Below are 27,467 nucleotides of genomic sequence, written 5' to 3'. Positions count from 1 at the left end.
TCTCCATTAAAAATTAAAATTGCCGCCAATTTCGGCCTGCCCCGCTCCGCAGCTGTTCTGTTTGCCTCGTTACTTTTTTCGCCAAGATGCCAATGATTCATTAGTCATTCAGTATTATTTTCAGTACCACCCAGTGCTTTGGATGTGTACCGTTTTTTATTTATTTTAGTTTTATTTCTCACGATTTTATTTCTGACGGCATTGCATCTCTTTGCTCTTTGCCAGAGATATTCAACTAAGATATGAAAAAAATACAATAACATTAGAGATGAACATTTAAAATGTGCATAGATGTTTTTTTCGATGTAATACATCGATGGTAATACGATGTATTGAGAAATTCATCGATTTTTTTTAAACATCGATTGTTTTCGCCATGCCGTGCCGTGTTAAGTTAGATTAGGCCTTAATTTAAACAAAAATATGTATGATAAAACGCAGGCAATATAGTTTAAATATTAATATATGTATTATGTTTAAATTTAATATAAATTAATTATTATAATAAATTATATTATTATTATTAATTTATTTTATTCAAATTAAAAATCACACAGCCAACACATTTTTTTTACATATTCCAATATTTTTTGTCAATACTATGTAAAAACAAAAGTTTACTCAATCTCTTCCTCTTCAATCGGTTCCTTCGTTCGGTCAAAACTAGAAGGTATTGCGGTGTCAACTATTGTCAAATACTTGAAAGCTATTTTGAACCGCTTCGGGAATTTTCTGCACCCATTCATAATATGCTTGGTCGATGTATCAAATAAAAAACATCGATATATACTCGATGTTCAAGTATTAACAATACATCGATTTATATTTTTATGCATAACTATACATCGAGAGTTTTAAATAAATCGATGTATTTCGTCCATCTCTAAATGACATTGATTTGACGTTAGCGAAAAGAAAAGAAAGTGAATTTGATAGCGGCCAAAGCGGCGTGTGCATTTTTCAAGAAATTTCTGTAATTTTCGTAGTTCTCATAACACCTTTTCCTAAACATGTAGAATAAATTGGCTGTTTTAACTGCCTAACATCACGTGTGATATTTTTTAGTGTAGAGCGAGAGTTTTTAATAGAGACGCGCTCATGTGTAAGTCTTCGAAAATGGTTTCGGGGAGTACGAGGGTGATTCAGGTCACCAACATCGCACCACAAGCGACGAAAGACCAGATGCAGACTTTATTCGGTTATTTAGGTAAAATAGACGACATCAGGCTCTATCCTACCATAAGAGACGTGTCTTGCCCTGTACAATCAAGGATATGTTATGTCAAATATTACGATTCGGCGACTGTAAATGTGGCTCAACATATGACAAACACCGTATTCATCGATCGGGCATTGATTGTGATCCCAATGCAGTCTGGAGAGATACCGGATGAACATAAGGCTTTAGAGATGTCAAGTAATGGAACATTGGTACCTGGATTGAGCAGCGTGGAGCCGCGTCTTCCCGCGCATATACTCAATGCTTTAGAGGGCATGCCGCCTAATCAAGTTATTCAAACACATGACCCGAAAATGGTGGCAGCAGGGCTTCCTCCATACCCTCCATTGCCAGCCACATATGATGCAAGAAAGATTGAAGAAATCAGACGCACTGTGTTGGTAGCTGATGTAGGCTCCCTGACTCAACAGCAGCTCGTTGACCATTTCTGCCAAGCTGGTGAAGTGAAATATCTTCGCTTCTGTGAGCGTGATGTGGATACTGTAAAATATGCCCTGGTAGAGATGACTGAGCAAGAGAGTGTTTTAGCGGCTCTCAAACTAAATGGCTCCACTGTCGATGGACAAACTATAAAGGTAATTTATTTATCATCATTTATTGATCAACCCAGACTTATTGTTATAGATGAATGAGATTAATTTTGAATTTTTGAATAAATTTGCCACAAGTCTAACAAAATTTGATACCAATCTTGTGGGTTTAACTTATATTGGAGAAATACAAGTAGAAATATCATCACTAGGCAATGCCAACCATGCTCTTTTGTTAGTCTAGATTGCATCGTCTATAGCTACTGATAGTGACCCAGAGTCCACCAAAGACCACTATCCTGGGACAGATAAGCCTTGATTATTTTGTTGATAAAATATATATTTCACAAATGTTTTCAGGTGCACCATGCCACTCAGTCAATCTCCAAACCACAGACAAAAAGCAATGAGGCAGCTCAGCGGGAAATTGAAGAAGCCATGTGCAGAGTAAAAGAAGCACAGAACCTCATTTCTGCGGCCATTGATCCCGTCATTGGCTTACTTTCTAAAGACAAAAGAAGGTAAATATTACATGAAATACATTTAGTTATTACCTGTATGTGTAAAATTAACTACAATAACTGCATTCTCAGCAGTTAGTTTCTAATACCTAAATTGGCTTCTCATAATTCTTCAAAACTATTTTTATAGGGATATTGGGTTTTTATTTGTTTACTGTTTGTAGTTGTTCCAAGTTTACCTCTATCTAATTATCATCATCCTCTGCCTGACCAACATAACGGGACACATTTTGTTTATGATTTTAATGTACTTATAAAAAGGTCTTTATTTTATTGACGTATCATTTGCTTTGATTCGGCGCAGTCGCATATTGCCGAATATTATTGACGAGTGATAGAACTATATAGATTTACATTAGCACTATACCATTATACATATACAGTACTTATGCCGTAATAATTTCCAGGACCCGTTCCCGTTCGAGGTCGCGCCGCCGCTCTCGCTCGCGCTCGCGCCGCTCCCGCTCGCGACACCGCTCGAAGCGCTCGCGGTCCCGTTCGCGACATCGCTCACGTCGCTCCCGGTCGAGACATAGACACCGCTCCAGGTAATATAAATCATTTTGTATATTCAAATATAAAAATTTAAATTGGTTAAGAATGAGAAACTATGTACTTACTTACATTTTTTTAATTACAAACCGGAAGTTACATTTTCTTTGCTATATTTGGAAAGGGAAAATAACCCCAAAAGTTTTTCATTTGGGAAAAAGAAAAAATGTCGGATCGGAAAGTGGACTTTGACCCTCAAAGCATAATTTGAAAGACAAAGCAAAGATGAGAGTGGGGGAAACGAAATTTCATTAACTTTGTGCTTTGATCTCAAACAATAACTCGGTTTTCCAGATCTCGTTCCCGTCATCGCAGCTCGCGGCGCTCCCGTTCTCGATCCCGCCACCGCAGCTCACGCTCCAAGCGGGACCGATCTCGAGACAAAGACAAAAAAGACTCCAGTGACAAGAAAGATAAATCCAAGTCACCACTGAAAGATATCGAAAAGGAGGAGAAAGAAGAACCCAAACCTGAAGTACAAGAGAACGAAACCAATGGCAATAGTTCTGAATCGAAATCCAAAGCTTCTACCCCAGCTGAGGATAAAGACAAGGAATTGGATAAAGAAAAGGATCGCTCGCCGTCTAAGAAGAGGTCGCGGTCTCGTGAAAAGAAACGTGACAGGTCTCGTTCTCGGCGTCGCTCGCGCTCGCGTTCCAGGCGTAAGCGGTCGCGATCGCGAAGAAGGTCACGGTCTAGGGATAGGAAGAGATCCCGGTCCAGGGATAGAAAGAGAAGTAGATCCAGGGACCGAAAACGATCTCGCTCTCGTGATAGAAAAAGAACAAGATCCAGAGATAGGAAGCGTTCCCGATCTAGGGACAGGAAGCGTTCGCGCTCTCGGGACAGAAAGCGCTCCCGTTCAGGAAGTAGACGGTCTAAAAGCCGTTCACACCGGGACTCCAAGACGCCTCACGAAAGAAGAACTCGTGACCGTAGTCCCAACCTTTCCATAATAGAAGAAAAAGACAATTCCATCATTGAAAAAGCCCCAGATTTGAATGAAGAGAAAAATTCTCCAGATAACATGGACATTTCTAATTCACCGTAAATATTGACATTCATATAATGCGGTATCTAGCATCGTTAATTCTTTTTCTTCAATCTTAGAAATTTATTTCTTGATAATTCTCTAAGTCTCTTAGTTAAGCTTTACTGAAATAAATATAATAGTTTGAATTGGTATTTTATTTCCCATGAAGGAACCTTAAATTTTGTTTCATAATATTACAACAATGAACGTAAGGGCCAGGTAACACCGCGATGCGGCGACACTCAACATTTTTATATCGCCGCAAATGTGTCTTCGTGGTGGATAACTTTCATACTTTTTAAGTCAATAAGTGATACCTTGACAATATTCAATCATTATTATAAAAATAACCGAAAATAGAATATTAAGCTTTACTGAAATAAAAGAGTATTTTATTTCACACCAAGAAACCCTAAATGGCATTTCACAATATTACAACTATGAACGCAAGGGTACTGCATACTGAGAAACGACGCTCCGCAAACATTTTTATATCGCCGCAAATGTTTTCATTTTCTTTAGTGTAGTAAGAAACAAATTCTAGTGTCTATTAGAAGAAAATTATGTGTCGTTTCCGGCCCTTTTATTTAAAAGAACGGATAGGATGTAAGGATAAAAATCTAACTTTCGATAGAGCCCTACAACCTTAATAGGTACACGCTGGAGGAAATTTCGCCCTCTGTTAAAAGGGATTACAAAATTCTACGGGAGTCGTTTGGTGAGACCCTATGGCCATAGTGTAGGCAGTCTCCTCTCCCCAGGGAGAAACTGAGACAAACCACGTGTCGTCGTCTTGCACACACACACACACCTAGCACGTTTAACGATCAGCTCAAAATGCCAATCGTGCTTTTATAACCATACTTAAAAGTTCGATGTTATGAACTAAGCCCAAAACTGCAATTTTTAAACTAAAACTTACCCTTTTTACTCTAAATTAAAGTACGGAACCCCCTTGATTGCACAATATTTAATGACATTGCGCAATCATAACAAGGTTCCCAACATTGGAAAATCCCAATACATTTACACAAAATTTGCAATAACTGTGCAATATGCATTATAAAAACCCCAAACACAAAATCTTTCTCATCAGTTACATCGTGAAATTTAGTGTGAACAGTTGCAAATAACTTCAAAAACTTAATTAGTCAGTTTTCTTAGTTCTGTTTCAGATCCAGTGGTGTAAACGAAAATGCTGGTGGTTATAGCCAACGAGTGTGCGGCAGAAGATATCCAAACCCTGCAAGGTAATGGTGCTACTTACAGAAGACGTAGATCAAGATCCCGGGGATGTTGCAAGAATGTTGACACTTCTCGTGATTCGTCGAGAGGTAGGTCCCTAGAAAGATCTTTAATGAACCCTATTGAAAATACTACGCAGGAAATTCGTAATGCTGTTGAAGAAAGTAACAGTGAGGTAGCGAGAAATGGAGACGTGAGTAGAAGACGTAGAGACCGATCTAGAGGTAGGTGTAGGGGAAAATCTAGAGGACATTCCAGGGGAAGATCAAGAGGACATTCCAGGGGAAGATCAAGAGGACATTCCAGGGGAAGATCAAGAGGACGATCCAGGGGGAGATCAAGGGGACATTCGAGGGGAAGATCTAGGAGTCATTCCAAAGGAAAGTCTGGGGGACACTCCAAGAGAAAATCAAGGGAACGCTCGAGGAGTAAATCTAGAGGACATTCCAGGGGAAGATCAAAGGGACATTCTAGGGGTCACTCGAGGGGTAAGTCTAGAGGAAACTCGAGAGATCGTTCCAGAAGTCGTTCAGGATCCAGAAGGAGATCCAATTAAGATCAATAATGAAGATGATATCCGGATAAAATGCATAAAAATTACAAAAAAATATATAGCGAGGAAATGCATTCATTATTATTTAATAATCTGTGGTGGTGGTTTGTTATTAAAGTGTAGTACTAGGTCATGTATACCTAAATATTGTTAATAATTATTTTGTACACTCAGTGATGAGCAAACATTATTAGTTATACTTATCTATAAGTATTTAAATAAAATAAATTATCCCCTATAGTGCTCGTAGTTTTGTTCTCATGTGTTTCCCCAAGGATCCACTTTTGTATGAAATATTTACAGTAAGTAAATACACAACACACTTGTTCACAATGTAATGTATTTTGATAAGTCTTATCTTCTCGGATAACGACGATTGTTATAACCGTGTAATGAATTATATCGTCCACATTGCTCTAGCTGCGTTCATGGATTTCTCTCGGACTTTTGATACATTCGACTCACAAGTGAGAATAACTGATTTTGTTTCGATAACGGTTCCCTATCAGATAGTTCGTACGTGCCAAATTAGTATAAAAATTTACTAAAATTTACATTTGTATACAAAGTTTGATATTTCAGGGTTACTTACAAATAGCATTTTACATTCATTATTATATACCAGGCAGTTTGCGGCTGCGTAGTATCGAACATAGACTTATTAGAGATAGATTAGCGTTTATAGAAGAAGATCATAGTTCAGAAATTTCAAATACTCGCAGATGGCTACAGAGGCATGAGATCCCTTACCCCGGGTACTGCAGGGCTCCAGGGAGCAACATTTGTCTGCCTCAACTGTGCAATTGTGATATACTAAAGAAAAGATGGGAAGATTCACAGAAACAAAGAGAAAATAAAAAGCCAAATATGAAATTCAAAAAACGACCACGGAAAAATAAACTTGGCAACGGAGTGTCTGGGTAATTTTTATATTTTGTTTTTTATACTTGTATTATTTAATTTTAAAATTAACTATATTAAATTTTTTTGCAAAGAAGAACATCTACATTTATTTTAAAATACACTGCAAAGGTTTTCTATTTTCTGAATAAAAACATAATTTTCTTTATCACATTTATTTCTAAAATTCAATACATGATTTTTATACGATAGAATATTGTAATCCTTCATTGCGATATACGATACGATTAAAATATTATAGTAATGAATTTATACTGAAAGATATGATAGCATTTATATATGTTTTTATAACTTTACACAACTTTGGTAAAATAACCTACTAACAGCACGCATTGAATTGAAACCTGCCGACAAATGAGAGGTTAAACTTAAAACAAGTATACGAAGTCAAGCGTACAACACAATATTCAGTTTAGATGAAATTATTTTATAAATTCATTGGTTGAAGGCTTTTTTGAATAGTTTACACTTCCAATTCAATGTGAACTCTGTGACTGTAATTTGAAGTTTATATGTGGGGTACAAGTACCGAGTACATTGACTTAAATATAATTGCATTATTTGTATATATTTTTATAAGTATATGAAAAAATGGCTAACGTATGTACCATCGCACAGCCAGAATGAATTTTGCTGTTTGGTATACATATAGATAATTATAACAGTATATATTATGGCGTTCCACTCAAAAAAGATCTAACTGGTTTATTCCCGATTGTTGACAGTACATATGTTTTATCTCTTTTACTCTGAGGTTATCCAAAAAGAAAGTAAGATATACGATAAGTCAAGCCTTGTCGACATTCGTAAACAAGAGACTTTCAGATTATTGTGGACAGCTGGACCCTTTTTCAATGGTACGTCAAACTTAATGAGATCTAAACAGATGTTTTACAATTATTTTTTTCTAGTTCTAAAGTTGAATACAATATGCTTATAGCATGCACTATAGATATTTATGTAAATAATTTTTGAATTTATTCTTGTCTTTGCACATTATCTTGTCGATTACATGCATACATACTATGATTACCCCTTTCCTAGGAGAGGTAAGCAGAGACTACATCTATCTTGCTACCATCCCTGCCTTCTTCTTCCTCCTACATTCATCAATCTCTTCATGTAAGCTCATCAGTTTAAGGTACTTTTGACCATTCACTTCAACAACGTAATATGTCGAATCATGGATCTAACTGCAGTACATATTACCAAAAAATCTTTCGCTGTCTTCCATACCTTAAGAAGTTCTAAATTCAAATAAGTACCAAAGCTGAGAAGTGATAACAAAAACCTTTCGCTATGTCTTCCATATTTTTAAACCACTTCACATGATTACCTACAATATTCTTAGGTGTAGTAAGTATCAGTAGTCAGTAGGTGGTGCATCTAATGTGGTAGCAGGTCCAGCATGGCGTAGCGCCACGTCCAGCGGCGCGCCAGAGCCTCGAACCGCGGCCTGTTGCGGGCGTACATCTCGCCCACCTCCGGCTCCATACAGACCTTTCAAAAATACATGTCGTCAATAGCAATCAGATTAGGTACTACTATATTTCTTTTCCTCTTATAATTTAAGTAATAATAACAAAAATGGTGTTGTTTAGAATAAGACCACTCTCGCTCTTCCCCATGGATGTCGTAAAAGGCGACTAACGGATGATGATTTAGGCGATGGGCTAGCCACTGTCACTATTTGCATCTCAATTACATCATTAAGCCATACAGCTGAACGTGACCTTTCAGTATTTGCGTAACTGTTGGCTGTCACGAAATCAATCGTTAAAGCAGGCGTATATCCTTCAGCGGACTTTATATGTTTTGTTCGTTGAAGTCTATACAAATTATGTAGAAACTTACAGCAGTGTAAGGGTCCGTCAGCAGACTCTGTATGGAGATGAGCAGTTTGCTGATGGTGAGCGCCAGAGACCAGTTGTGGTGCATGGAGTCGATGCCCACGTCCCCGTGCCGGGACACGTTGGGGTGCAGGATGCGGGTCAGGAAACGGACCACAGGCGGGTTCATCGGGTACCTGACACAAAAATATTTATTAGCAAAAACTGTCTGACTGACGTCAGAGTAATCGGATGACGAGACACTCCTCATCGATTCGCAAAGATTAAAAAATTACGACACGACACACTCCTCATCGATTTGCAAAGATTTAAATACGCTAGAGATTCTAACTGCCATTATTTATGTGCTTACATATTTTTCGCGCGATTAAAAAGCATGTTGTGTCCACAACCACAATCAAGGAGTAAGTTAGTTCTTAATGATTTTGTGTTTTATTGCAATACGATAAAAACCATTCTTGAAGGGTAAATATGTAGACCTAACAATTTATTATTATAATGACCCACTATTTCGCTGTAAAGTATTTGAATCAAACAAATTCGTACGCTCGTTCAGAAATATTTATTTGGTGATTATTATAACATTGTCTTATATTTTTTATTTATTCATTATGTTACACCAACAGTGTTTATATACAGCCTCTCAATCACACTTACAACCTTGACTACAGAAAAATAACTATTTAAAAAAAACTAATAATAATATAACAGACCTTGACAACCTTGAAATATATAGATCTTACATATTTTAAGGTTTCAACATTTCATCTCATCTTGGAACATCAACATCTTCGATCAAGTATTAAATTAGGTAGGTACATACATGCAATGAAATCAGTTTAATACAACTTACGCGTATGTGACCTGCACGTAGAGATAGAAGATGCCGCCCTCGTAGGGCGAGCCGACGGGCCCCGTGATGCTGGCCTGCCAGTGGCAGCTCTTGGGGTCCATCGGCGTCGCCGCGATGCCTTCCGGCGGGTCGTTGCGGAGCATCTGACGATACATACATGTATATATACTTTTTTAGGGTTCCGAACAAAAAAAATGGTAAAAACGGGACCCTATTACTAAGCCTCCGCTGTTTGTTCGCTTCCCTGTCACCAGGCTGTGTCGCAAACAGTCATAGCTACAAAGCTGAAATTTTCATAAATTACGTATTTCGGTTGCCACTATAACAAATACTTAAAATTAATAACAGTCACCGGTAGACACTTAAAATCCTTTTTTACAAGCCTCGCAGCAAGAAATAAGTTTAGAATAAATGATGCCTGTGGTTCAATCATAGAGTTTTAATTTCTTAAATTCACCTTCAGTTCATTCCTTAGCCTGTTTCTGCGCCAGGCGTTTTCTTCGCCAACGGGAGGTGCCTGCACGCACATTTGCACAAGACAGTTCCTGCAGAGCGATGAGTCCACCAAGGATTGATATTTCTACAAAAAAATATTTGGTGATTATTATAATTTTGTCTTCGAGGCATCTTTGAATTATCATTTATTAAAGAGGTACATACAATTAGTTAACTTTTTTATATGAAGACAGCTAGGTTTTTATTCATTAATTTTTTAATATAAATTTGTTATCTATTGACAATGATTGATAAGTCTAAGACGTCATAATTTTTCTGCTACCGACGCTCCTGTATGACGCCAGCGCTTGGCGGTGAAGGCGGCCCAGCGACAGCTGAAGATGATAGTGTGTCAGTCACCTTGTGCCAGTCGATGTTGACGAGGTGCGGGCAGAACAGCGGCCAGCGCTTGGCGGTGAAGGCGGCCCAGCGACAGCTGAAGATGATAGTGTGTCAGTCACCTTGTGCCAGTCGATGTTGACGAGGTGCGGGCAGAACAGCGGCCAGCGCTTGGCGGTGAAGGCGGCCCAGCGACAGCTGAAGATGATAGTGTGTCAGTCACCTTGTGCCAGTCGATGTTGACGAGGTGCGGGCAGAACAGCGGCCAGCGCTTGGCGGTGAAGGCGGCCCAGCGACAGCTGAAGATGATAGTGTGTCAGTCACCTTGTGCCAGTCGATGTTGACGAGGTGCGGGCAGAACAGCGGCCAGCGCTTGGCGGTGAAGGCGGCCCAGCGACAGCTGAAGATGATAGTGTGTCAGTCACCTTGTGCCAGTCGATGTTGACGAGGTGCGGGCAGAACAGCGGCCAGCGCTTGGCGGTGAAGGCGGCCCAGCGACAGCTGAAGATGATAGTGTGTCAGTCACCTTGTGCCAGTCGATGTTGACGAGGTGCGGGCAGAACAGCGGCCAGCGCTTGGCGGTGAAGGCGGCCCAGCGACAGCTGAAGATGATAGTGTGTCAGTCACCTTGTGCCAGTCGATGTTGACGAGGTGCGGGCAGAACAGCGGCCAGCGCTTGGCGGTGAAGGCGGCCCAGCGACAGCTGAAGATGATAGTGTGTCAGTCACCTTGTGCCAGTCGATGTTGACGAGGTGCGGGCAGAACAGCGGCCAGCGCTTGGCGGTGAAGGCGGCCCAGCGACAGCTGAAGATGATAGTGTGTCAGTCACCTTGTGCCAGTCGATGTTGACGAGGTGCGGGCAGAACAGCGGCCAGCGCTTGGCGGTGAAGGCGGCCCAGCGCGCGGGCGACACGTGCGCGCGCACGAGCCCCCACCAGCGCGCGCACGTGCACGCGCACGCGCTCAGAGACAGGTCGTCCAGGTAGCTGAAGATGCACAGCAGCACTGCCGAATTGGAAACATATATTGATGACAATGTTTGTTAATAACTAGGTTGGCTTATATTTTTTAATCACATCTGTCACCCTTATGAGGTAGACAGAGCCAAGTCTTGCAGAGGGAAAAGCCACATTCAGCTAAATGATGGAATTTTATTTATCTTATCACCAAGTGAGTATTTTCTAGCCCACAACATTAGCAAATAAGAACAATTTTTAGAAATTCACTATATACTTAAACTCACCTTCAGAAGGAAGGTCTTCAACCACTCCAGGAGCCAAGTTATCTGGTGGTCTTGGAGTAGACAATGCTTGCAGTGACCTCATTAAGCTTGGATGGGGTGGTGGAGGACCCTGGTGCCCAGGACGGTATTCCGGCATCACAGGGGCACGGAATGTATACGCGAATCCAGGAACATTGCTTCTTATACTGCAGGGGCCAAGACCTGATAAGCTAGGACGCATCGGATCATCTGGACTCATTTCATTCTCAGAATTCTGAAAAAGGGGGAAATATACTCTTTTCTTAAATTCAACTCTCAGTTATATATTAACACAAGTATATAATTATAAATGTAAACTAACCGTAATTGGATGATACCACCATGTAGGTAATGGACAAAAATTTCTGGGAATTCTCCCTGAGCTATAGTTCATGTCTGTTGGTTCATCATTTCCTGAATCTCCATCATCCGTCTTCTCACTATAAAAGTATGATGTAGGAAGGTATGAAGGGAAATCTGGGTATAAAAACGTGTGGCATGTCACACAAACAGGCTCCCCAAAACTTGGCCCGTAGTAACCATTGCAGACATAGCAAGTTGAATTCTGAAAATTTTAATCCTTATATTGATGATCCAAAGACAAATATTTAATATCAGCAAATAATATTCACAATATTAGAATAACAAAATAAACCTTACAACAAATTGAAAATCCAGAGGCTCCTCTAACGGACTTCCAGGCGTTATTTTATCCCCGTTTTCTTCCAATTTTTTTATGAAAGCTAAAAACTCCGGCCCGATGGCAGACATGATTGAAGACTTCAAGAACGGACCTGAAGGATTAAAGGAAACCCGTAGACTATGTTAATTCTGATGTTTCTTCACATTTAGAAAATTTATAGAAATACAATATTATATTTAAATACGCTAGATGATATCTTATAGGGCTGTGAGTGGCTAGAACCCAACACAGAAATCAATTCGACAGGCCGTGTAAACAAAAAAAAATTACTTTTTTGTGCTCTTCACTTCATTCTTTTCCTTTCAGACAGTGACAGTCACATCACAGATAAATTGTTCTAAAAGTGACAGTGAATGAAATAGTAAAGTATGACTTTTTACTTGATATTGACAGTACATATTAGAGCACCGGCGGTCGTATCAGTAAGGTGTCCGGTGGTGGCTATTTTCGAAGTTATATGTACATTAGTTTGATTCTAACTGATGCTCTTACGGTGAGGGAAAACATAGTGAGGAAACCTGCACATTCAGGCAACTGGATGTGTAACTATGATCGATTCAATATGGGTTAGGTTTATGTACAAACACATCAAGTAGGTTTTGTTAGTGAAAGGAAAGATAAAAATAATAAATAGAGGTAGTCTCTGCCTACCCCTCCGGGAAAGAGGCGTGATTTTATGTATGTAAGGAAAGATAATTTAATTATAATAATGTGTAGATGTGTGTCACATGTCAACAGCTTTAAAAACAAAACTGTTAAAATTATGTCAAAGTCTTAGTCAAAATTGTTAATTATTCTTGTCTTTTGTGCTGTGTTGCCAACTTAGTAGATTTTCCACTTAAATTGGTGGTTTATAATTGCTTACGTGAAATATCTGAGTGCATTGGTTAGTATGAGGCGGACATTTTGATACTTTCTTTTGCACATTATTATGTTTAGCAAATGATAATACGACAATCTGTCTAATATGTATTCTATTGCAGGTAACATGGATGATAGAAATAATGAAGTCACGAGACACCTTAATCAGCTTTTTCCACAATGATTAGTCCAAAAGCTGGTGGGCAGATGGGCCCCACGGTCTGTAAGAGTTTCTATGTCAAAAGGTTCAACTAAATAGGTGGGTACAGATACCTACAAATTTGCGCCTTTTCAGGTTTTCTGCCTCATTTTCAGCGCAACCGGCCTTGGATTTAGTAACATAGACATGAAACTGGTGCAAGTAAGTATGTCGGCGAAAGTAACATTCTACACCAACAGCAAAAGCTTCCCCAATCTCCAGGGCACCAACACCATACCATTTGACGACCTCTGTGGCGCAGCGGTAGTACGTTTCTCTGTGACACCGGAGGTCCCGGGTTCGAATCTAGGCCAGGGTACGATGAGAAAAGAACTTTTTCTGATTGGCCTGGGTCTTGGATGTTTATCTATATAAGTTTTTATTTTAAAATATAGTATCGTTGAGTTAGTATCTCGTAACACAAGTCTCGAACTTACTTCGAGGCTAACTCAATCAGTATAATTTGTCCTGTATGTATGTGTGTATGTATGTATACCATCCGGTCTCTTGCCATCAACTTAATTGTAAGTACCTATTAAAAATAAAATAAACACTCATTTCGTTAAACCTTAAAAATATGTGGAAAATATTATAAAAGTAAGGCGGAGAACTAGTTTATTGGTTGGCAACCTTGCTTTTAAGATTGTCATTTGTCTTGTCAAACATTTTGTTTAGCCATCATAGCCATTAGATACCTTTGGTTGGTTACAAATATTTTTGCCAAACAGATCTTAAAACATCGCCGCAGTAATATTTAATTATAGAATTTGTCCAGTGTTAAGTGAATCAAAGTGAACACTTGTGGGTTGTGCCAAACATATTTTTAAAAGTAGGTCACAAATTTTGCCAATTTGGTTACCGGTACGTCAGTGTAGCATCATAATCTAATTTTGATCAAGATACGATAATACCTACTGTTTAGTAAGTTCAAGGTGTAAGCAAACCAGAGTGCATCAATTAATGGTAGACGCCGCAAGTGGACATGGCACAAAATGACGATTATTTAGATTCACTTGATAACAATCATTTGGACGGCACAAACGGCTCCCTGAACATGACGGACAACAGTCTTGGGGTAAGTGGTATATTTATGTTGTTTTGAATTACTTTTCATATACCTAAAGTGAATACTATTTAAAAGTCAATTTTTACCATGGCGAAACTCAATTTATGATATTTTTTTCTAACCTTACATCATATACATGATAAAAAATGTTCTTGCGGAGATAATTAGTAAATTAAATCCAATTTAAAATCTTTATTGCATACAGTACATCAGTTGAATTAAAGTTACTGCTTATAAGTAGGTACAATCATAAACATAAGTCAAATAGGTTTAGTTTAGGTTATATTTAGATTGAATTAAGTACTTATATATGCATATTATTATAGTTGTTAAAAATAAGTAATCTGCATGTACAGGTACTTTTAATATGCAGTTCCTATGTAAATTTCAATGAAGTTTATCTTTCAGATGGTAAAAAATAACATTAGGTCAAACTCCATTATTATATTATTAATTATAAATATTTTAGCAAAATAATATTACGCTTGCTTGCTTATTGTATCAGAGGTCCTGGTTGCGAAACCTGGTCAGGGCATGATGAGAAACAAACTTTCTCTGTTCAGTCTAGGTCTTGGATGTTTCTCTTCCTAAGAATTTGTTATGAAATATTGTATTGTTGAGTTAGTATTTTTTAACACAAGTTTCGAACTTACTAAGTTTGATTGAGATTACAATTTGTCCTGTATAAATTTATATTTATTTTTTTTTTTTTTAATCTCATGAATAATTTAAAAACTTCCTCAATTTTACAAACAATAGGGAGGAGATGAGGCTTCTGGGAACAATGAAGTTCCAGATCTAGCTGCCATCAAGGCTAGAGTCCGGGAAATGGAAGAGGAGGCTGAAAAGCTCAAACAGATGCAAACTGAAGTGCATATGAGCATAGGCAGCCCTCCAGGAATGAGTAAGTTAATTTGATAAATATTAATGAATATCTGTGCATCTTGATGAATTTTCATCATTAATAAGTTTTTTTCAGTTAACAAATGCCTGTACTGTCAAAAAAAGTGTGATTTTTAGTTGCATAGCCACATTATTTTTAAACAAACTATATACGACAGTATAAGATTATACATTAAAAAATACATATACAGATGGTCAGCTGTTTTTGTATTAGAGATTATCAGTGAACTTTTTCTTGAAATGACCAAGAGTCATTTATGCATGTCATTTATGCTCAAACTTGGTTAAAATAACAACTTTTCAATTTTTATCTTTATTGGGCAGTAATGTACCTAATACCACTACTTGGTTGATACCTGTAGGTACTAATCTATATATCAGCATTGCCAGTTCATAGTATATTTTGCACTTTACTTCCAATTACGAGTTTGAATAACATAGAATAAAAGGCATAGCCTTAGTTCAAGTAGTTAAACAAGTTGAATTTTCTTCTCATCTTTGAATAATCTCAATTGCTACCTCCACCAGTATGAGTTTGGGTCAGGGATTCACATTTATATATTTCTCTAGCCTGTGACAATTGCCTATGTAAGAAACTACACTGAGCAACGACAAACTGACATTTACAGATTTTAGCAATTTCTTTCAGTATAATTTCAAATTAATTTGTAACAATTTTCAGCAAGTCCATTGAACATGTCCTTGGAGGAGAAAATAGAAGCCGACAACCGGTCAGTTTATGTTGGCAATGTGGACTATGGGGCCACAGCAGAGGAACTGGAACAACATTTCCATGGATGCGGCTCTATTAATAGGTAGGTGTGCTCTATGACCAGCCACTAAAGCATGGTACGCGCGACGCCGTTTTTATTGTGCGAAAAACTATTGCAGTACCTGTGTTCATGTTAAAATAAAAAAGCCAAACAGCAAAAGATTTACATGCGATAAAAAACAGCGTCCCAAGTGCCATGCTTTGGGGGAGGTCACAGATACTAGTAGATAGATTGTTGAATATCTTACAATGGGAACATAAAGTTGATCTAATATCTATCTGAATCCCATGTTAGTAAATAAGTTTTTGTACTACAGTTTCCTGGTGTTCAATTCATAAAGAGTATGTGATTTTTACTGTGCTGTTGATTTGTTTCAGGGTTACAATTCTTTGTAATAAATTTGATGGTCACCCAAAAGGTTTTGCTTACATTGAGTTTGGTGATAAAGACAGTGTACAGACTGCAATGGCTATGGATGACTCATTATTCAGAGGACGTCAGATAAAGGTAAGTTTGTTTTCATTAATGATTAATTCAAGTATACTTATAATAAACGGGATAGTAGTCACATCTTCAGGCTCTATCTACTGGACGAATCTTAATGTAATTATGCACATTTTTTTAAAGAGATACTGAAAGGGTTACTAAGTAAGACCATAATCTAGAAATCATTATTCCCATGGGATTTGGATAAATGATTTTATACATGTGAGAAAAAGCTTTATATCGCCATTATTCGACGAAATATTCCCTCTTTTACTATAGATTTTTTTCTTATGTTGTCGCGATACTAGATATATTAATTCTGAGGTACACTTGTCAATATTAGTATAAAGCAGATTAATTCAAATATTCTTACTTCACAGGTGATGCCAAAGCGCACGAACAAGCCAGGATTGTCGTCAACGAACCGGCCGCCGCGGACGATGCGCGGGCGCGGCCGGGGCTTCCGTGGCGGGTTCTCGCCGTACTACTCGGGGTACCGGCCCGTGCGACGCGGCAGGTGCGATTTTTAATACTACACTCGAATAGAATGCCCGGTACGAAAGAAGTATGTGCAAATTGGATGCCAAACTCCTTGCAAAAAAATCACAATGAAAAATTTACCACAATCCTATGACATTTTATGATGATCTTGTTGCTGGTCAAATTAAGAGACTGAACTTTTCCTTGTCCCAAGTTAAATGGAATGGCTTCCAAATTGTACATGTACTTTGATGCCAAGAACATAAGTTGAACCAACATGGTGGCGGTGTATTTTCAGGTGCTATTGGGTGAAAAATAGAAATGGGCCTAAGGCAAATTGGTGTGGTAATGTGCCGGTCCGTACAGTATGCAAGTACAATATCGTTTTGTCGCACCACCACATCCTTCTGAGCCCAAGCACGGGAGGGGTGTGCTGCTCTTTGATTCCCCTTACAGTGTACCTTTTCTTCTCTACATCAGAATCAAATAAACCTATACTAATATGTATGGACTGACTTGACTAGCTACCCGTTTACCTATACTGATTAGTAAATTATTACACCAATTTATGTCCCCAACCCACATACGATACTCATATGCACTAAACTACGCATGTAGTGCAGTAGCAGTTAGAGTACAGGGTAACATGTTTGTGTTACACTGTAAAAGTACATGTTCACTGTGCATTAGTCAACTTACGTTCCTGGCATTTTATTAGCTCGCATTATAAGGGCATGTTTGCACTTTATAATTGTTGTATTTTGTTTGTCAGTCACTATTGGACCCAACGTGACAAAAATGGATTAAACTTAGCATTTGTTTCTGTTTTGACTTGCTAAACCTGCAAATGTAAGACTGACAAACGCATTAGTAGAGATGTGTCACGCTTTCTCTATTTAGATAAGATAAATGTTTAGAGTTATTCTCTTTCATAAACACGCTGCTCTGGTGGAGGTCTTCATGAATGTTGACGAAACATATGTTATACTTCTCTCTCGTTTTGGTTAATCTCATAAAAAGAAAAAAGAAGTTAAGGCCTTATCAACGTTCTTGGATATCCCTGCTTGGCAAGAGCGCGTGACAGCTCAACTTTAAATTAAGCTATTATACAACTCTTGTTATAAATTTATGTAGCATTATATTGTATGTAGTTTTGTTCTGCATGTCTGCAACTCGACATTTATTATTATTTATCAGATGTTATTTGTTGTTAGTAATAAATTTATATTTTTCTTTCTGATGTTTGGTATTTTTTCTATTCTGCCTTCCTGGCTTCCCCTGTAGTTAAGCATGATGAATTGCAATGTTCTTCCTATAAAATGTGTCGATATCAGTCTTTTAAAATTGGTATCATGCAAAAAAGAAGAGCATTTCAAACGGCCGTAAAATATCTGATATTTTAGCCAACTCGTAGAATATTTGTTTGCATAATTAAATTATTTGCATGAACGTACAGGTGTTAAATGATTTTGATGAAATGATACAACTATAAGCATTTAAACTGCCTAATTTACACAATGCACGACATGTTTAGCTGATTCCGTAGTTACTAAACGATGCGTTATTCGCAGGGGCTTCAGGCGCGGCTCGTACTACAGCCCTTACTGAGTGCGGTAGAGGGGCGCGGCGGCCTCGGGCTTCCCGCCGCGGCCGCGCGCTCGACCCCATCACTATTTGAACGAATGAATTCTATTTTTATTTGTAAAACATTGATTTATGAACTGACTCTTTGAAATGTGCTATTTGTGTGTAAATGAAACAATAGGAAATGTAAGACATAAGTTGGTACCTCGAACGTAATACCTGAGACTTCGTGACATCTAGACATAGTTCGTTTTGCCGCTACAGCGCCTGTTTTAGTTTTGAGTGTGACTATAAAGTATATTTTTATGAACAATTGGACCTAATATAATTGTTAACACGGCTAGGTATCTAAGTGAAATTGTTAAAAAATAAGATGTGACAGCTATCTCTAGATTTATTCGATGCCATGCTCGGGTGAGGTGATTGAAGGTATTTCAGAATAATTTGTGAAATTCTTCATTCGAGCATCAATTCACATACAAATTTTATTAAAATATAGTCTATTAAAGTAAGAGGTTAATATCTTTATAAAATGTAATAGCTCAATTCAGCATTGTAATATTTTATTTGATTTTATACACTCTGCAGTTAGCGCTAGTAGCGAGTGATATAACTCACAATGTGCGATTTAGGTAAAGGCACGCGTTTTATTAGAGTAAGAACTAAGTGGTGTATGATAACTGTACTATTCCTTTTTTTTTTCTTGGCGCTGAAGCCATTCACATTTGTACAAAATATAAAAATAAATACCAGAGATAGGTATAATATTATTATTACTTTATCTAAGCATGCTAGTGAAGATGTTTGACTGTACCACTTTATTTAAAAACTGCCAATTATTGTGATTGAATTCTAATTAATATCATTTCTCTGGGATAATCTCGACTAATTATATCTATATGTATTTTAAAGTTTCCCATTTTGTGAAAAAGAAAAATTGTTAGAGCAAATTTGTTTTAAATCCCGAAGTCACATTAATACTAGCTTATATCTGCTGCTTCGCCCGTGCGAATTTAGCGCCACATATATATGTATATATGGTCACGTCTATATCCCTTGTGGGGTAGACAGAGCCAACAGTCTGTCGGAAAAGACTGAACGCAGTTTAAGCTGTTCGACATATGACAGAATTGAGATTAGCGCCACCTACAAAAGAATACAGGTTTTTCTCAAATCTCATGGGAACTAACCGGAAGACTCATTAAGTATATATGTTCAGTGGATAACGCTTGAAGATACAATTGACAAACAAACAAAGAAAACTTACTTTTGCATTTATAATATTAGTTAGGATTACTATCGAAATTGCGTGTGAGTTGTGTTATCGATTATTAATTGGTTATTACAACTGCTATTGTTATGTAGTGTGTATGTGTAGTTTTTCATACGCCCGATGTATCTATATTGGTCAGGTAACAATTTTTAACATGTCATTATATAATGTTTAGAAACAAAAATCTGAACTCGCAAGGAGAATTTATCAGTATTTTTTTAATTTCACGATATTGTATTGTTAAGATTTGATTTTAGCATTTTCCCATTTGGGAAATGTTATTGTGTATATATTTGTGCATTGATTTAATGATGATTAATTGGATAAAATGATCTTGTCAATCAAGTACATTATTCGTTACACACATCTAATATTTCCTTCATGTTTCTTTTACAAAAAAAGCAAACGGCACACTATAGTAAAAAAAAAAGCATAAAAGTGCGAAATTATAAATTATGCAAGTTGAAGAATAATTTAAGAATAACTTTAAGAACACAAAAGCAGTAGTTTTATTTTGAATACCTATTGTCCTCTTTTACACCCAAATAGCGTTGTTTAGCTAGGCAAGGAAGACAAATCCCTTAAACCGATATGATACATGGATGATTCTATCTATTATCTATATGCGCTTCTATCTATATTTACGCGACTACGGCGAAGCAAAACGGAAGCTTATGATTTTGTATAGATATTAATATCTATACTAGATTTAGTATAGATATTAATATCTATACTATACTAGACTTTGTACGGAAAGCTTGCTTCCGTGGTCAAGTCAAGAGTTAAAAAAATATGATTGTTTAATCTAAGTTTTATTAAGTCATTCGAAATACAACCTACTGGAGAACTATCGTATGGTACTTTCTAATAGGCATGGTGCATCACTAGGCTAATTGACAAAGTTCTAAAAACTCTTAGGGTATTTATTTGTTTATAAGGAGCCCTAAAAAAATAGTTTTCTGTCTTTATTTTAGCTATTTTATTAAAAAATCGAAAAAGAAAACGTAATATTCAAATATGCCGCCAAAACGCAACTTTTAGCAATATGCAGTGATCAGTGACGTAGATTTCGTATAAATATACAGAGCTTGTTGGTGTTCCGAAAAGTTTTGATTTTCACTGGTTTTATTTAACTTGTGCCACGTCATATATATATATATATATATGATCACGTCTATATCCCTTGCGGGGTAGACAGAGCCAACAGTCTTGAAAAGACTGAATGGCCACGTTCAGCTATTTGGCTTAATGATAGAACCGAGATTCAAATAGTGACAGGTTGCTAGCCCATCGCCTAAAAGAGGAATCCTAAGTTAATAAGCCTATCCCTTAGTCGCCTTTTACGACATCCATGGGAAAGAGATGGAGTGGTCCTATTCTTTTTTGTAATAGTGCCGGGAACCACACGGCACACGCCACGTCATATGTGTGAAAATTATTAAAATGAGTTCCTATAAATGTTGTGCAGTGCCTCAATGCACTAATACAACAATAAAAACTTGCACTTTATTGTGCAAAGTTCACCAGATTCGCGGAAAAGTTGTACATAGCCAATGGCATCATCGTCATAAGTACGTTTCTCTTGCCGACCTGAAAAGGTAAACTGATTTTAAACTATCTATATAATCTGATTGAACACATAACCGAAAACTATTTACACAACTGCAAGAATTACGTATACAAGTTGTGTGTTATTTACATGATTTGTCAATAATTTTTTAAATAGTGATCTGAGATCAATGGTTAGATCATATAAATATACATTGATGTTTTCACATTCCTCAGTTCGGTAGCATAGAAATCTGGATTATCTTTGATGAATACGCCAACCATTATTGCGTCCACTTTTGGTAGGTATCGACTGTTAGCTTTCTCGAAATTGGTTTCCATGATTAAATACCTATGTTATCTAAGCAATCCTGAGCGATAAAACACTTAAAAAATCTTGTAAAATAATAGCGAACATCAAGGAACGGTACGATCCATAGTCATTTTTAGTCACGTGACAGCTGCATAAAAAACTTAATTTACGGAGACGGTATTTGCTAAAAAATAATGCAATATTTTTATCTCGCGTTATTACAAATCGCTCCAAAAAATAATATTAAGAATGATGTGATGACATAAAAAGGAATGTATATTTTTATTACAGTCAAATAGCCTATTGCAGTCCTTTGTATTTAACTACATCCACACCAAATTTCATCTAAACGGTCTAGCGGTTTAGCTATAATCTGAATCATAGGATATTAATTATATTTGATTTCCAAACATTTTACATTATAGCCAAGATAGGATTGTTGATATATAACCAAATCACAGACTTATTAAACTTTATAGGTACAACTATGATCAGAAATGAACAATCTTAACTCACTCATCCATCATTAAAATATTATCGACTAAACGAACAAGTGAAAATCTCTTGTTCGCCATGTTTGTCACCCGGTTTGTTTATAAGTATGCAGAAAGAGTACATGCTTAAGGCACTTCCGATGGTTTTTCAGAGACATAACCTTAAAAATTCCCGTTTGTGTCATACCATAAACTAAATAGATAAACTATTGTCATACAAATACAAACAAACAATTGCTTGTTTGGTTGGCTTATTTTTAGAGTGGCCAGTTAGTTTCTTCAATACTTACCTATTTATGGATATTAAATGCTTCGTGCTACTTTGTGGTTACAATTATTAATTGTTGTAAGTACAAAAAACTCAAGTTATAACGTTGATACGATTTACTTCTTACAATATTACCTTCAATAATGTTTTTCTAGATTTTTGTCTGCACCAGTTGGTTTCACGTGGTTTACTTGAGTTGGAAGCTTTCCAGCGCTCTGCAGGATGCCTCTCACCGCTGATGTTGCTGCCCAACAAGTGCAAGTAAGTGTACCTATGTATTTAATTATTTATGAAGGTACTCTAACTTTGTATTCACTCGTGGTATTTTCTGAACATCCTTTCTAATGCCCCTAAGGTCCCTACGACATGTATTTATTTTAATTTACTATAAAAACATACACATTGTACTTTCTGTGAATATACTTACGAAATGTCAGTGAAATCCATTAATAATTTTACCCATGTGTTGCTCACATAACAAGTTCCAATCATAGAAAAATTCAGTCTTAATAAGAAAAAATCTATAACCTAGACTTTTTAATCTTCACTAAGGTTTTGATATAAGAATCAAGTTCATTGTAAAAAATTGTATTTGCATTGCTAATAATGAAGAACTTTACAGGTTAAATGATCAATCATATTATTTGTCTTCAGGAGCGTCTAAAGTCTCTCCATAGATTGGTCCATGAGATTGATGCTGAAAGAGGTCGCAATGAGCAGTGTATTGATTCTATACTCCGAACAGAGAAGGCAGTCGAATCGCCTGCCTCGAACGAAGACTCATCTAGCTCTTCACAACAGGTAGCCCTTCACATCTCATAAAATAATTGCAGTCTTTGAATCTATATGTATTTATTTACAAATTGACAATGGTTAATCAATATATGGACATGTAGCAGTCTGATTGATAAATCACCATTTTTCCAAAAACCAGGACTGTTTTGTATTACAGCAGTTTAAAGATAAGCTGGATTGAATACAGCAACATATCAAACTTTGTCAGTCTGTGCTAAGGCACTTAGTGAAATAGTAATTTTAATGGTGATTTAGTCAATGCAACTGCGACATAAATTGAGTTATAGCTTGGGTGTTTTGCCTCGGCAGCATGGTAAGCGCGTTTTTATCGCGTGAAAAAAAATTGTTGTCCCATAATAATAAAAAGTAAAAAGTGATGGTGTTTCGTGCTATTAGAACTAGTTTTCTTCCAAATTGTCAACATTATGCATGCATTTGCATATTTTTGCTTCAGCAAATGCAGTTAAAAAACCTGTACAAATCTGGCCTGACAGCTGCGGAGCAAGAAGAGAGGTTGCTACGAGCTGCCCTGTCTCGTATTTACGAGATCAGGGCCATCAAAAATGAGAGAAGAATCCAGGTAAGTTCTGTACCTAAGTTGATAAGTTAAGAACTACTTTATGATAATAAGTATTGTACAAGTATACTGGTAAATCTTATATAACATATCTTGACTAAATCAGAGATATTCTCGCATAAGGTCAGATCAAGAGTTACAGTAACTGATGAGCTTGCATGAAGAGATTGCTTTGAAATAAATAAATGAGTTATGAAGTTGGATGAAGAAAAAGAAGTTTGCAAGGATCCTAGTAGGTGGAAATCCTTACCCTTCTGGGAAACAGGCGTGTTTTAATGTGTACATGTAATCGAAAGAGCTAGCGAAGATCAGCCCTGTCTATTTACAGGTTATAGAAAGTTTACAGGTCATAACTGCCATATTTTACTAAATTTGGCTGAACAAAAACTCGTAATAGTATTGACTTTTTAAAGCGACAACGTTTAATCAATATACTATATGTGAGATATGTGAGACCTAAAAGTGTTAAACCAATGTTGTTAAACCATACGTTTTGACAATTATTAAGCGATATATAGTATCCTATAATAATGAATAAAAATTTTGAATTATTTTGAATTTTGTCGTTGGTTAGGCTCGCCACGCCGGCAACAAGGAGACGATCGGGTGCGGCGCGCTGATGAAGATGCTGCTGAGCGCGGCGCAGACGCTGCCGCTGCACGTGGGGCGGGCCGGGGCGCGCGCGCCGCCGCTGTGCGGGGCCGTGCCGGCCGACGCGGGCCACGTGGCGCGCGCGGGGGACGCCGTCGCCGCGCTCGTGCGCGTCTCCGACAAGGAGGAGAACTGGATTCTGGCTGAGGTAATGTTCATTTGCATATTGCACCGTGGGAGACAAAAGTCGAGTACTCTCTGCCACTTTAGTATAGAACCACCCCATATCATTTCCTTGGTTGTCGTAACAGGCGACTAAAGACTTATGAACTTGGAATTCCTCTAGTAAGGCGATGGGCTAGCAACTTGTCATTGTTTATATCTAGATGATTCCATCATAATAAGCCATACAGCTAAACCATAGCCTTTCGGTCGGCTCTAAGTACCAAGGGATAAAGCCGTGACTTTATAAATGTAAAAAGAAAGCTCGGGAACTTTCGGGAATACGTAATACTACTCATAAAAGATGAGTGTTAAAAATCTATTATTTATGGTAACAATAAAAAAAATATTTGATGTTGAGATTTAATTCAATTATGTTATTCATCTAAGAATATTACCTCATTTTATACATATAACATCAGTAAACGTTTTGTACACAATTTCATTAGAATTGAAATGTTCACTGATAGGTATTCTGTTACATTTAGGTTGTAAGCTGGCTGCCAGCCCAAGGTAAATACGAGGTGGACGACATAGACGAGGAGCAGAAGAACCGGCACGTGCTGAGCCGGCGGCGGGTGGTGCCGCTGCCGCTGATGCGCGCCGACCCGCGCACCGACGAGCTCGCGCTGTTCCCGAAGGGCGCCGTGGTCATGGCGCTGTATCCGCAGACCACGTGCTTCTACCGCGCTGTGGTCAACCGGCTGCCCGCGAGCGCGGCTGACCCCTATGAGGTTCTCTTTGAGGTCAGATTTATATGAATACATACATATATAATCGCGTCTATATCCCTTGCGGAGTAGACGTAGCCAACAGTCTGTCAGAAAAGACTGAACGCAATTTGAGCTGTTCGACTTGATGATAGAAATGAGATTCAAATAGTGACAGGTTGCTAGCACATCGCCTAAAAGAAGAATCCCAAGTTTATAAGCCTGTCCCTAAGTCGCCTTTTATGACATCGATGCGAAAGAGATGGAGTAATCCTATTATTTTTCAATTGGTGCTGGGAACCACACGGATGAAACTATCTGTAAATCTAAAAAGCAAAGTAATCTACAACATGGTTCGTTTTATTTTAATGTGTCAGTCAACATGGTGTATTTATCGCAATCATTAACTAGACACTGTTGAAATTTTTCTTTTGTTACAAGCTGATGGTATACTTGTTAAATGATCTCATATGGGTGACCAAGGTTAACTTTGGTCCAATATGAGTATGTTTCCCCTGCAAAAGGATGCGGAAGTCGCTTTTATATAAATATCTAATTTTCTCAATCCAGGATTATGTCCAAAGGCGCTCCTCGTGCTCTTAGAGCGGTGAGGATTTGATCGGAATTTACAGCAAAAGAGTGAGTGAGACTTTACTTTGGGATTAAGAAAGTTGGATCGAACTACCTCAAAGTATATAGACGTGATTTGTTTGTCATCTGGTCCTTAATCAGTAATATTCAAATGTTGTAATTGCTATCAATTTCCCCCAGGACTCGTCGTACGCGGACGGGTACTCCCCGCCGGAGCGCGTGGCGCAGCGCTACGTGATCGCGATCAAGGAAGGCAAGGGCCGCGCCTCCTGACCCGCGCCCCGGGCTCTCTCCCGCTCCGTCTCTGGCGACTCCATGCTCTAGAACGTTCTCATATCTTCTTTAGACCGACCACGGAAACAAAGTACTAACTGGAAGTGTGTTATGTATATTGGAGAAATGGTGAAATAGGTGAAATTTAACTTGAGTCACTGATTTTGTGACACACACTTAAAATTACAAAGTAGACAAAAATTATTAACGAAAATATTAATTTTATCTAGATTCTTTTTTTTGTCTTTGAGGCCAGCATCTGTTTTAAATATTTGTAAAAAGCGAGAGTAGTCAAGTACAATGTGGATTTATTGAACCATTTGGAATCTCTGCACGGATCTCAATTTGAGATTTTTCGTTTGATGATTTTTTAACTTCTAATTATCTTTGTTACGATTAAAATTTCATTCTCTCGTCATTTTACTATTCTGATTCTGAAATAAAATGAATAGAATGTGGTGTGTGGAATAAATAGAATGTGACTTCCAGTTTAAACACTTTATTTCCAACGTAGACAAATGTCCTCAAATACCACTTGTTTGTGGCTCGCGTTTATTGAAAAAACAATATAAGTGAAGTTTGTGTGAACGCGAATATGTCTTTGTGCTGTTTTAAAAAACTGACAGTGATAAGCGGATTTTAGTGTAATAAATTAGATGTTTAATCTAATTTGAAAAACTTATTATCTTGTATGATACTATTGTGAGCTTGTAAAAATGATGATGTAAAAATAATTGAAGCAAATAAACTGTATTCTAATGTTACATACGAAATTATAGTACATATGTTGGAGAGTGATATAGAGATAAGACTTATTTTTAACGCCAATATGTATGTGTATATCCATATTTTATATTAATAACTTTCTGACTATACATGCGTGCGTATTTTAACGGATCGATTGATCGTTTAACGTAAAGCCTTCTCATGGATGTGTTAATGATTCAACTTTCATATTGATTTGCAAGCGTGAGTACAAATACTTTCAGTTTCTGTAAAAAGTTCTAGCATACATACATACATACATAAAATCACGCCTCTTTCCCGGAGGGGTAGGCAGAGACTACCTCTTTCCACTTGCCACGATCTCTGCATACTTCTTTCGCTTCGTCCACATTCATAACTCTCTTCATACAAGCTCGGCGGTTTCGGGTACTTTTGACCTGACCCTTTACCAGGACGTCCTTAATTTGATCAAGATACGTTCGTTTAGGTCTTCCCACTCCGACCTTTCCCTCCACACTCTCCTTGTATATCTGCTTAGTCAACCTGCTTTCATTCATCCTCTCCACATGACCGAACCATCTTAACATACCCTTTTCTTTTCTTTTCTTTTTTTAAAGTTCTAGCATTTCTTCTAAATT

General features: G+C 37.5%; 4 protein-coding genes across 4 annotated transcripts; 3 read left to right on the top strand and 1 right to left on the bottom strand.

Moving 5' to 3' along the window:
- Positions 1-896: 896 nt before the first annotated feature.
- On the top strand, positions 897-4,022 carry LOC106132793 (probable splicing factor, arginine/serine-rich 7). Its single transcript, XM_060949789.1, has 4 exons — positions 897-1,815; positions 2,131-2,291; positions 2,699-2,839; positions 3,138-4,022. Exons 1-4 carry the CDS (start codon positions 1,099-1,101, stop codon positions 3,892-3,894), a joined length of 1,776 nt encoding a protein of 591 aa, XP_060805772.1. The 5' UTR covers positions 897-1,098; the 3' UTR covers positions 3,895-4,022.
- Positions 4,023-5,970: 1,948 nt separating this feature from the next.
- LOC106132759 (uncharacterized) lies at positions 5,971-12,419 on the bottom strand. The gene is made up of 8 exons (XM_060949790.1): positions 12,054-12,419; positions 11,716-11,958; positions 11,376-11,628; positions 10,962-11,137; positions 9,756-9,878; positions 9,299-9,441; positions 8,450-8,621; positions 5,971-8,095 (listed from the first exon to the last, which is right to left on the bottom strand). Exons 1-8 carry the CDS (start codon positions 12,162-12,164, stop codon positions 7,982-7,984), a joined length of 1,335 nt encoding a protein of 444 aa, XP_060805773.1. The 5' UTR covers positions 12,165-12,419; the 3' UTR covers positions 5,971-7,981.
- Positions 12,420-13,786: 1,367 nt separating this feature from the next.
- On the top strand, positions 13,787-20,177 carry LOC106132774 (polyadenylate-binding protein 2). Its single transcript, XM_013332300.2, has 6 exons — positions 13,787-14,231; positions 14,982-15,126; positions 15,808-15,940; positions 16,276-16,405; positions 16,765-16,901; positions 18,436-20,177. Exons 1-6 carry the CDS (start codon positions 14,139-14,141, stop codon positions 18,470-18,472), a joined length of 675 nt encoding a protein of 224 aa, XP_013187754.1. The 5' UTR covers positions 13,787-14,138; the 3' UTR covers positions 18,473-20,177.
- A 2,073-nt stretch (positions 20,178-22,250) lies between these two features.
- Positions 22,251-27,108, top strand: LOC106132585 (SAGA-associated factor 29). The gene is made up of 7 exons (XM_013332034.2): positions 22,251-22,422; positions 22,500-22,605; positions 22,999-23,145; positions 23,594-23,719; positions 24,291-24,515; positions 25,018-25,275; positions 26,011-27,108. The coding sequence occupies exons 2-7, from the start codon at positions 22,567-22,569 to the stop codon at positions 26,101-26,103; spliced, it is 888 nt and encodes a 295-aa protein (XP_013187488.2). The 5' UTR covers positions 22,251-22,422; positions 22,500-22,566; the 3' UTR covers positions 26,104-27,108.
- Positions 27,109-27,467: the final 359 nt, after the last annotated feature.

The sequence above is a fragment of the Amyelois transitella genome, chromosome 19 (genome assembly GCF_032362555.1).
Source record: "Amyelois transitella isolate CPQ chromosome 19, ilAmyTran1.1, whole genome shotgun sequence".
Classification (NCBI taxonomy): Eukaryota; Metazoa; Arthropoda; class Insecta; order Lepidoptera; family Pyralidae; genus Amyelois; species Amyelois transitella.
This window is presented reverse-complemented; position numbering and strand designations above follow the sequence as displayed.